The sequence below is a fragment of the Rhinolophus hipposideros genome (assembly GCF_964194185.1).
Source record: "Rhinolophus hipposideros genome assembly, chromosome: 20".
NCBI lineage: Eukaryota > Metazoa > Chordata > Mammalia > Chiroptera > Rhinolophidae > Rhinolophus > Rhinolophus hipposideros.
The window spans coordinates 40,125,510-40,137,661 of NC_138066.1; the positions used below are offsets into that span (position 1 = coordinate 40,125,510).

The 12,152-nt window shown below is 45.4% G+C and overlaps 1 protein-coding gene across 3 annotated transcripts in view; it reads right to left on the reverse strand.

Annotated features, from left to right (window-relative positions):
• MARCHF10 (membrane associated ring-CH-type finger 10) overlaps positions 1–12,152 on the reverse strand; it is an 84,533-nt gene that overhangs the window by 10,950 nt on the left and 61,431 nt on the right. For all 3 annotated transcript variants that reach the window (XM_081027312.1, XM_081027313.1, XM_081027314.1), the window contains exons 7-8: positions 9,669–9,835; positions 7,253–7,362 (exon numbers count right to left, since the gene is read on the reverse strand). In XM_081027312.1, coding sequence (XP_080883438.1) covers positions 7,253–7,362; positions 9,669–9,835 — 277 coding nt within the window. The remainder of the gene's footprint in view (positions 1–7,252; positions 7,363–9,668; positions 9,836–12,152) is intronic.

Consider the following 12,152-nt stretch of genomic DNA (forward strand, 5'->3'; position numbering starts at 1 on the left):
TGTGGATGCTTCGTTGACCTTCAATAAATTAGTGGCATTAGCAGCCACTCCTCCCCTCTGCCACTTCAATCCCCCATCTGTCTTCATGCCAAACCCTCACTGCGGGGAGGCCTTGGGAATGAGCCAGACGGTGCTCAGGAAGCCCCAGGGGACTAAGCACCCCAGCAGAGGGCAAGGCCCTTTACATCCCCCTTGGGAAAGGTCCAAACTGTGACTGTTTTCCCAGGATAAGTGAAGCTTGGACGTGACACAGCGACCGCCTCAGCACGTCTTCCTTCCTCCCACAGCAGCCTGAGGTGCTTCACAGACCCATCTCCCAGTTCCTATTCATTCAAGGGCAGCTCAGGAAGCTGGCACAGAACACGCCTCATCCAGGATGAAATAGCTGCCAGGAAAGGTGCCCAAGTTGAGCAAGGAATGATGTGCTTGCTCTTCCTTCTGAATCAGGGCCAACTCCAGATCTTGGTGACCACTGGCCCCAAAGTCACTGCTCAAGGTCGCTCCACTGCTCTACAGACCCATCTTTAAAGGCTCTTGTCAATTGTCCTCAGCAGTTAACCTCCTATTTTTAGCCTTTCGTCATGTTTTCTGTGCTCTCCTGACCTTGGCCTGGAGCAGGCAGAGAAGTTGCTTGTTTTCACTTTTTTCCGGTTTTAATTGACTCCTCCCACCTTCCATAGGAGTCGGTGACTACTTTATGGTCTGTTTCTCAAGCCACCTCCTCTGGGAAGCCTTTCTAACCTACCCTTTAGCTCCTCCACACAAACCAAGCCTTGTCCCCTGTTTGCTTTTCTCGGCAGTGGTAGCTTCCTACGAGCTGCCGAGGCTTTTCTCTCCCTCACTCTCTTCGCCAGTAAGCCTTTTATTCTCAGAGACACTCGGAAGCATAATGGCAAATCAATCAGCTAGAAAATGGCTTGGAACTATCAGGTTTGTCAAAGCATTCAGGAAAATCATTTACTTTTTATGACTCAATAAGGCCTGGAGGCATGCAGATGGGAAAATATCCACTAATGTTTTCTGCAGATAATTTGAAAAGTCACTTCTAGCAGATTGTGTCTCTTCTCTGGTCTGTGGGAGGGAGCCTGTCACGGCGCCATAAATCTCAGTGGCCCTGCTCCTTTATGTGGCCCTTTGCAGAGCGTGTGATGCTCCACAATGAGGCCGGGCCAGCCAATCCGGGCAGGCATTTCAGAGATGAGCCAAGTCATCCTTATACTCCGAGCCACAAGTGGGAGGGATTGGTTATCAGAAAGAGTTCCACGGCATTTTGTTCGGCAAGGGCCAAATGACCTAGGTTTCGGGAGTGTTATTTATTCAGCTCCTCCTGACCTACCACTCCCCCGACCCAACTGTATCTCATTTCGATGCCCATGTGCCGCGTTGGGTGGGAGGAGGGGGTGGGTGGGAAGAGCGGATGGGAAGACTTGAAAGGGAGAGCATGTGAAGCAGTGGTCAAGAGCTCGGGAGTGCTCAGCCCTCCTGCCAGATGTTTCTCTTTCTCCTGCCCCCTCTTCATTGGGTTAATATTCATTTCAGCCGAGAGAGTTGGTACTGATGGAAATTCTCAATTTCATCCACTTGAAGAAGCGGGCAGCCTGGCAGAATGTTCTATCAAGTCTTCAAATATGTTCGAGAGGTGCTCCCAAGTGTGAGGGTGATTAGGTGCCTGCATGTGGCCAAGGACATCTGCCCGTGGTTGCAATGGAGCGAGGCCAGGCCTGTGCTTCGGCGCAGTGACAGCCAGAGTCCCGCGGAGACCCTCCTGAGCTGTAGTGCCAAGATGGCAGAAGCACGTCTGCATCTCACAGCGGGCGTGGGCCCCGGTGCAGGCAGCCTGGAGCCATCAAGGGCTACGGTTTTGGGCAAAGAGTTTTAATTGTGCATGGCCAAAGTGGCTCCATTTATAAAAGGGGAAACATCACCGCTGTTCTGCCTATTTCCTCCAAGGCGTTATGGCAACATGAGGAATACTAGTGGGCATGATATTTTACAAAATGAAAACGTCCTACAAGAGCTGAGAATTGAAGATAGGATCCAGGGCAAGGACCCCATGTGCCCTGTTTGTCTCTGTGCTCTTAGTGCCCAGCCCCGTGCCCAGTACATACTGTGTTCAGTAAATGTACGTACAGATGGAAGGAGAAAAAGATTTGTAATTTTAGACCAGGCAGTGGCCCACTCAGTCATAACCTTTGATGCTAGTGGCTTCAACTTTGACATGCAGCAGAATTACTGAAAGAGCCTTTGAAAACATGCTTGTTGGGCACTGCCTCCCTCTCTCCCCCAGTTTCTGATTCAGTGGGTCTGGGGTGGGGCCCAAGACTGTGCGTTTCTAAGAAGTTCCAGGTGATACGCGTGCTACCATTTTTGAGAACCACTGCTCTAAACTAAGGCTCAACAGTGGGTCGCCAATAAGCTGAATCTGACCTGTGGGTGTGCCCTGGCTGGAAGAAGGGAAGGAAATGGATCCCTTTAGTTGGAGAGAGTACTCTCCATTTTGCCACCACTCCCTATTGGATGACACTTAGACGATTCTGATCATTTGTTACCTGCCTGGCCTCTATGGCATTTGAGTGAACAGTCTGTGAACTAAACTTTCCTCAGACCTGTTTTCTCCTGGGCCGTTTTGGAGCCTGGAATGTTACCATCCAGGAGTTCTTGCTTCCACTCAAAAACCAAGGGCGCCAACCAGAAGCAGGTATGAGCCTACTTCAGGTTAAAGACGACACACGCAGAGGGAGATGTGGACTGCTCCATAGGCAACACTACCAAAAGATGGGAAGTGGGTGTGCTGTGCCAGTTGGGCTTGATTTTCAGGCGTCCTTAAGTAAGGAGAAAAGGGAAGCGGAACCACAGCAAACCCCGACAGGCCCACGAATGCGCCATCAGATACCAGCACCTCATAGTGCTTAGTCCAGGTCCCGGGCCCACAGCTGCTTTGGCGTCCTGCGGCCCCTCTCCAGACATCCTAGAGGGCAGCCTAATCTAGTCACTCAAAACCTGCTAAGAAGCCTTCACTCTGAGACCCACGGGGCCCCTATGGGAACCACACAATGAGAGCTGTAAGGATAGTTAGATTGCAGTGTCCTGCAGGGCCCTTGGGAAGCATTCACTCTGCTCCTACTCAGGTGCATTGAGCCAATGCAGGAAAACATACTTTGACCTAAGCCCCTCCCCCACCAAAGACCACTGACAATGCCCACTGGGCACCTAACGGGCATGGCCCCAATCAGTGGTCAGACCCCAACTGAGGTCTCTATCTCAGATGTCTCAGACTTTGTCCTCAAAGTCATATGGATAGAGGGCTCACTCTTTTTCCTTCCTGGTCTTAAAAATCTCTTCCACAGGAAGAACTTCCCTGGTCTGGAGAGCAGGTCAGACCCCTCTGTGGCTGTTCAAACAGCTTGGCTAATGTGTCCCTTGTTCTTATCGTTCACTTACAATGTTCCCTGTTAGAAGGCAGTGACTGGATTAGTCTTGGAGAACCACAGTATCTCCAGTATCTAACATACGACAGGCACTCAATAAGTGTTTTAAAAGTTAAACTTTTATATTACGTGTATTTTGCCACATTTAACAAAAATTGATACCTGGTCCCATTCCAGGACAATTAAATCAGAATCTCTGGGGCATCAGCATTTTAATAAGAAAAAAACAAGACATGCAGCTAAACGTTAATTTTAATTAGGGGATGTTTTTGTGTGTCTATGATTTTTATAATTAAAAGCAAAATAAAAATCTCAATGGGAAAAATGCATGAGAAAATAGTGAGTTAGCTAGTTAGTTAGTTGAGGCCAAGTGAGAGTCAGACTGAGCTAAAGCTCAAGTTCTAGGTTTCTTCTGGTTTTGTCCCTTTCTTTGTACATGTCTGTATTTGGCATGGGCTACCCTACCTCAATAAAGGAACCTGTTTTCCAGGGGTGAACAACACTGAGGGTTGGCGAAGAGGGTTCAGAGGAGCCAAGGTATGGGAATCAGGGGGTATCTGGACTGCAGAACCACAGGTGTACACATCAACTCCAGCCAGGCCTAGGGGCCGCCCCAACGGGGGACCAGCTGAGGTTGTAGTACCTCTTCTGTACCTCTGTGTTAAACAACAGGCACTTCAGTTTTGGTCCGTGGAGCATTCCTGAACTTGTCTAAGTCATGTTTCTCTAGTGTCTCAAGTTTAACTCAGACTTTTAGCAGACTGACACTGTTAAATTCCCAGTGGGCTACTGGAACAGTCAGAACTGATGTCAAAGTGAGCCCTCAACTGCTTTCCATCAGCAGATAAATATTGCTTGTTGGTTCTTGGGACCGTAGTTCTCCCACCAGGGTGGGTCTGTGAATCTGGTCTCTACCTGTGATTATAATAAAGGGCATTTTCAAAAGGCTTTGATGGCCTGTCCAGCTCTTACTGAAACTAATTTCAATGCTTTTCTGCTTCCAAGTGGAGAAATTACTGGGCTGGATATTTTCCATTTTCCCCTTCAGGTCCACTTGCCACCCTGCTCTGTGGCCTTGAGGCTGATCCCAGTGGATTGCACTAACTAGGCTCCTTAACCTCTGGCTTCCCATTGGGTTTGGCCGAAGGGAGGTCCTGGCAGGAGACTAGAGAGTGGGAGGAGAGAGAGGCTGAGGTAATCATTCCCCTTGTTCCCTCTCTGCTGGTGCAGCAGTGGTTACTTCCCTCTACTGAAGGTCACAGGCTGTTGATCCTATAGCCACAGCCCTCCTGATCTTGGTCACTGCCCCCTCCCCGTGTCAGTTCATGACTAAGCAGTCTGATATGCTTAGTCATTTAGTTCATTTCTTTCACTGCCCGCATTTTCTGCCCTTCATTCAGCTCTCATCACTCCCCCCTTGCGAGTGTGCCATCATCTTTTTCCTGCCCGGACAATGGCTGACACAATAACTTTCACAGTTCTTTTTAGCCTGTGCTTATAGCTGGTTATCTCAGCTGGTAGGATGCAGTGAGGCTAAGAATATGGGTATGACCCCTGCATGGGCCAGTTGGCTTGGTTCCGGGAGGGACTTCTGCCTGGTCCTGGTGCACTTAGCTTTCTCCCTAGAGTGCCGAAGATGTTGGCTATCTCTGTGGCTGTAATACGGCGGTTATTATTTACTGAGAGTCTTCTCCTCACAGGCGCTGTATTAGGTAATGTACTCAGGTCTTTTCCTAACATCCAACCCTGTCAGGTAGAAATTATCATCTCCACTTCCTACAGATGAGAGAACTGAGACCCAGAGAGCTTGTGTAGTTTCTCCAAGGTCACACAGCAACTTTGAGGAAGGGAATAGGATTTAGGTTCACATCTTAGACAAAGCTGCTATGCTTTTCAGTGGGGTGGGCTGCCTGGCTTTATGAATGCAAACGTTTTAGTATACATGGAAACATTTGCTGTTAGCAAGTCAATTCTACAAATATCCCTGGTAAACCAACAGTAGATGGTGGCAGCAGTAACTTGGCAGAGGGAGAATGATGTGGAAATGCTTGGGCCCAAAGGGGTGTTTACTGGATGAGGCGTTCCCCTGGGCTGGGTATTTGTGATGTCTACAGACCATTCTGGCAGCATTCTGGGTAACCCAGCCTCGTCTGGACACGTCCTTCTCAGGAAGTCCGACAGGCTCTGTTTCCTGAAATAATCTATTCTTCAAGATGACCGCAAGGAAGCTGTCTGCACACAGGCTGGCACCCTGACACCAGGCACTCAGAGGGCCTGGTTCCTTTCAATATTTTGACTCCAGTGTCCTCAGGGACCAAGAATGTGAACCGCTTCTGTTTCTCATCTCAGATCTCAGTGCCGGGGGATTATGGCAGAGTGATTCAAGACCCTCAAAATACTGAATTTAGTTCTCAGGAAATTCTTTCTCCCTCCCTCCCTTCTGTCCTCCGTTCCACTTCCTGTGCCCATTCTCTGCAACGCTGGTGTGGCATTATGTCCATTATATCAAACTTCTTAGTCTCGTTGTTCAGATCCCCATTCTCATTAATAGTTCATTCTTTTGTCTAGCAGCAGCCTTAGGATTTTAAAAACGTAACTACAGAATCGCCCAGACTCACATGCACCCTTTTGACTCAGCTGTGCTGTTTGCAAAAAAAAAAGAAAAAAAAGTCTGGATATAGGCTAACGATCTGAGAACCGAAGTGACTCCTCTGAAGGGTGACATTTTGGTGGTTAACAATGATTTTATAGGTTTTAAATTACATGCTTTGCAGTTATGATTATTAATCAGTTTTTCCCTGATCACACTGTGAGGGAGGTCAGCCTGTAGTTATAATGGTAATGTGGGCTATTTTCACTTGATAAATGTCTATTGACTGCTTATAATGTGCAAGGCACCTTCTCCATCAGTGCCACCCAACAGAAATATAATGTGAGCTACAAATGCAAGCCACACCTGTGATTTGAAAATTCCTAGTAGCCACATTAAAGAAGGAAAAAAGAAAACACTGGTGAAATTAATTTTAATATATTTTACTTAACCCTATATATCAAAAATATTATTTCAACAAATAATGTAAGTTTCTGTATGTGGTACTTTGCATTCTTTTTCTTGTACTGAGTCTTTGAACTTTGGTGTGTATTTAGCACAACTGGATTGGCAGGGACCGCCTGTGAATCAGCCACATGAGGCGCAGCTTCATACTGGGCAGTGCAGTTCTAAACAGAGGTTGTTTGCCTGAGAATTGGGCAATTAACTATCACCCTGGGCATAAGTCACCCTCCCACCCAAGGTTAACTAACTCCTTCACAGTACCAGAATTGCAATCCAAATGTCCCAGGAGAGTTAATTCACTAGATGTTAAAAAGCACACAGTAGGTGCTTACTACATGTTCATTACCCTTGAGTTGAGTAGTTCTTTATTACCCTGGAGTTACTTGATATATAAATTGGGGACCATTTCCTCCAAGACCCTGTTTTTTTTTTTTCTGGTTGCTGCTAAACATAAATTCCTTCAGCCCATTTGGGCTCAGAGCTTGCCAGACGTTTCCTATTTCTGTGTCAGCTACTGCAGCTTCCTACTTTTGTCCCTGACAGCAGTGGGACCTCAAGTCAGGATGACCAAGATTTTCCAATCCTCCAGGGGTCCAATTTAGTAATAGATCTTCTCAAAGAAGTGAGCTAAATAGACACTCCCAACTAACTCAATGCCGTGCACAGACAGGCCTTCTACGTTCTTTATATCGGGGACAGAGTTTTTTCCCTTGCCTCACACCTATGTAAGCCTGTGGCGGCAGCGTGGGTGTGCGGATGCGTGTCTTACCCGGGACTGCTGGTGTTTCCTGTAGAACTCGGTCACGTTCAGTTCATCCAGATTGACCATCAGGCCTTGCTTACACATCTCACAGGTCTTCACAGTGCCTAGATCCGCTCCTTAAAGGAAATAATCCTTTGTTACACATGACCCTGGGTCTTTTGTGTTGACGCTTTGGGTCTTTTCGTGTGGACATTTTGAGAGTGAACTTGTGTGTGTTATGAATTTTGAGTTTCAGTGACCTTCTTTTTGAAGTCAGCTAGCTTCCGTAGAAAATGACCTTGAATCTGATATCGGGAAAAATTTCCTTTGTAATCATTTTCATTATTATGCAAGCTTCATGTAAGTGAAATCCCATGACTTTCAAATAACAGGTTTTGCTTTCAGTTTAAATATAAACACCCTGGTGCATAGAATTGGATTTGCTACATGGAGGCTGAGAGGCTGTAACACAGGTGTTTGCAAAAAGAGGAAATACTGGACCTACGTTTTTGCTGTTTGTTTTTCTTTTTCTTGAAGACCTAACATGGATCCAAGGAAATAAATTAGTGAGGACCAAATTAATGGCAGAAGCTATCCTCAAGCAAGGGCTTAAAAATCTGCCTTTACTCCCACGCAGGTGACTTCCAACCTGAGGAAAGTGAGGGAGCCAGGCGCCATACGTGGGAACTAGCACAGCAGTATCTGGGGCCAGCCTGTGAGCTCAGCCACATTTGGGAAAAGAAACATGAGAAGGCTTCCTTTGTTGTGTGTGTGTGTGTGTGTGTGTGTGTGTGTGTGTGTGTGTGTGTGTTTTAAGCATGCATTCTAGATCAGCATTTTTTCTCTGCTTATCCTATTCCCAGTGCAGAAGTGGAAGATGCAGGCCTGTGGCTGTTCTGTCTGGGCAAACATTCTGTCACATGTCTTGTCCTCAGTGTAGTTGCTGCCTTTTGGCTAATGATGTGCTGGTGTTTGTTTTATGCATTAGAGAATAGAGGATGAATTAGTTACCTGCATTTATTTCATAAAGATAGGATTTGTGCAGTCTTAGAGCCGAGTTCTACTCTTCCCCACTGGGGATATAAAGAAATAGTAAATAATAGAGAATTTCAAAAGACAAGGATGAACAGTGATCCCTTATCTGCATTTGGTTTGCTTGGTTTTCTTAAGTATCGTTCTGTAAAGCTTTTGGCTATTGAGTGTCCCGTGTGTCTTTCAGTCTAATGCTGCTCAACACACCCACACTACTGTCAGTATTGATAAGCATTTAGTAGCACATTTATCATGCATTTCATGAGTAATTTTTTTCAGTGCTAGGTGTTTAATTGGCCTAAATTTCTAGTAAGATCAAACATTGCACGACAGAGGCATTAGCAGCTGAAATCCACTTGTTTCTTTGCTTTCTGAAGGACGGACGTGAACTTAAGCAGTGTGGGCAGTAGTCCTAGATTTCTCATGCTCAGGGAGATGCATACATGGTAAAAGGGCCTCAGGGAGGGGACAGTTAATGTGATCATGTCACATGCTCATTCCTCTGATTAAATGGTGTTCTGTTCTTGGGGAGGGGGCACAACCATGCTCCATGGGGACAGGGTAAAGGTCTTAGGTCTCCCAGGCTGCCTGGAAGGTGATCACTAAGGAGGAGAATGTGGAAGAGGAGAGAAATAGGATCTGGCTATGGGGTGAAAATTTTTGGAGAGGCGTGTCAAAGACATTGCAACTATTTTCTAATCAAGTTGTTCTCTGCATGGGTGTTACATGTTTTTTTGTTCAAGTTGCCCGCATTCCTAAAACAACATTTTAAAGAAACCTCCTGCTCTCTGCCAAGAAAACTACACCCCACCTATTATGTGGCTGTATTTAGGTTATAACCTCCCCAGGGCATTGAGAAGGGGCCTTACACCCAGTTACCAGATCTGTTAAAGACAGCACTGACAAAACCAGCACATGGAAACCTTTTTGTCTAATATGGTTCTAGAAAATTCAATCAGTGCTCTGTTCCTATCCCTACTGCAAAAAGGCAACTTTGCTCAGTTTCTTTGGTGATACCCCACTTCTCCCACAAATCAAGGGACGCAGAACTGTTTCTGCTGGGTGTCTACTAGCTGGCATGGCGGCAGCGTGCTTGTTGAGGTTCAACCGCTGACCCATTTCTAGTTTCCTTCCTCCGGGGAGGCAATCTTAGCAGCTCTGCTCAGGTGTCGAGCAGGTATAGCGTTCAATAGCATGTGTTCCAGGATTCTTCTCTTAGACTTGAAAAAAAATTCATTTCCCTCCCACGATTTAAAGACAGCGTCCTGTTACTACTTTGTCAGGGCTGTGAGCAAGAGTCCTGGCCCAGTGGAGGAGAGTGAGCTGTTGTCAAGGCTCTGAGTCCCACACCATGGTGTCTCTTATTAATTCTACGCTGTTGCACGTTTGCCACTCTTCCTTCCCCACCTACCTGATGTTATTTTCACTTTCAGCCATTTTCTCAGGCAATCTTGATGAACAAACCGCAGGCTTCCCACACAGTCGCAAGGCTCCAGGAGGGGGTTGGTTGGGGAACCCCTGGCTATCTGACAGATGCGACAGAGGTCTCCCTCCTCCTCTGAGTCGTCCTCCAGGAGACTAAATGGAAAACAAGCCCTTGTGACTAGGAGTCAACACGTATGCAGTTTCCACAAACACCAGTTCCCAGGGCCTTAACAGGGGAAGGGAGAGGGAGCAACCCCCGCTCCTCCCCCCCACTACCAGGGCTCTGGGCCCCCTCCCCACTGTACCTCTGACCCTACTGAAGGTTCTTCTAGGTTTGGTTACTGATGATAGGTGCATGAATTCTTGTATCAGCCTGATACGGGTGAGCTGACCCGAAGAACCAGCTAATACCACAAGTCTAGAGCGTGGGAAAGGGCTGCCGAGGGGAACTGTGGAGAAGGCTAGGAGCCCCTCTCCCTGCCATGGCCACTGTGACTTAAGCTTCCCAGCTCTCTGTTTCTTCATCTGTAAAGTCATGGTGATTATGATATTACTGCTACCGACTACACAGGGTAGTGAGCAGGCTGTGTGCAAGGACGATGGGAAACCTGCTCTGTACACTGGAAAGGGCATCCAGTGTCTGGCAAAGTATTTGCACATAGAGCTCACTCACTAGGTGCTGGGAGGAAGAATGATGAACCAGTGAACAGAACATGAGCTCACCAACAACACGACATTTGCCAACAAATTATGCCAACATTCCAGAATCTGGTGAAGACGGAATTCATGAAAATGTAAGCAAATATATTCGTGTCTAATAAATGGTGAGTGAAGACTAGCTGGTTGATGTTCCTTTTAAGAAGTCTAATGCTACTTTTTGGTTCTTTAGAATCCTCATGGGACTGGGGACTGTCTGGTCAAGGAAAGAAAACTAAAAGAGACTAAAATCAAAGGAGAGGAAGAAATGAGCCTTGCTCTGTATATAGAAGTGACTGCTCAGTGTCTTGAGAGACCCGCCTCCCTAAGAAAGCGAAGTTCTATGAAAAAGAACAGAATTACAGTTCTCCGTTATGGACACAAACAAAAGAAGAGATATACTATGTTTATCAAAGAAAGACTCTATATCTCTAAGATGTCAGTTCTCCCCAGGATAACCTATAGATTCAACACAATGCCAATGAAAACCCAACATGCTGATTCTTCAACATATATAGTCAAGGACTTTTAAAGAACAAAGTGGAAAAGGGAAGCTTTGTACCATCTGTTATCAAAACTTATAAAGCTGCAGACATTAAGATGGTGTGGTATTGGATTGTGGAAACATAAAAAGGACCAATAGGACAGAACAGAGAGCCCTGAAACAGTTAGATGTTTGTAGGTACGTTACATGACATACCTGCACGTTGGCCGGGAAAGCTCCTGAGACAACCATGTATTTATAAAGTGTACCTCACACCGCATGTTAAATGTCACTTCACATTTAAACCCAAAATCCATTTCACTGAGTGTGCAAAATAAAACTGTAGAGACTTTAGAAGAAAATAGGTTTGGGAAGGATTTCTTAATCTAGACAACAGGATACAAATCACAATCCAAAAGAAAATGGATACATTCTTTTTTGGCTATGTTAAAATTAAGACTTTATTTTCATTAAAGGACATCAAGAAAGAGAAAAGACAACCTACATATTAGGAAAAGATATTTCCAACACAGAACTGTCAAAGGATTAGATTAGTAGACAGACTATGTAAAGGACTCCCAAAATAAAGAATATTCTAAAAGAGAAATGCGCAAAAGACAGAAATATTTTTCAGAAGAGGAAACGCAAATGGTCATTATCCTTCAAAAGTGCACATGAAATGCCTAACCTCGTCAACAGTCATGAAAATGTAAATTAAAGCCACAGTATCATTTCACTTCCATCAGACTGGCAACAATTTGAAGAGGCAGTCAATACAAATGCTGGCAAGGATGGACAACAGTATACATTACTGGTGAGACAATACATTAGCATTATTTATTATGCTGGAAGATGTGCTATCCGCCAGCCCAGCAGTCCTATTCCTAGATAAATAATATTCCAGAGAACTCTTGCCATGTGTACCAGGAGACGTTTATAAAAATGTTCATGCAAAACTGTTTGCAGGAAACAGCAAAGAACCCAAATGTCCATCGACAGGAGAATGGCTGGATTGGGGTATATTCATATAATGGAATACTTTGTCGTGGTGAAAGCCAACGATTTCAAGCCAAAAATATCAACAAGAATGCATCTTGCTAATGATGTAAGGGGAAAAAGCAGGCGGCAGAAGAATAGATATTTCATTTTGCAGAAGAATCGATATTCACAAATAATAGACATTTCTATAGAATTTAAAAATATACACTATTGTTTAAGAGTACATGTATTTGTATGGTAAAACCATAAAGGAAAAACTAACAACAAAATAAAAAGCAAAGAATGATAAAT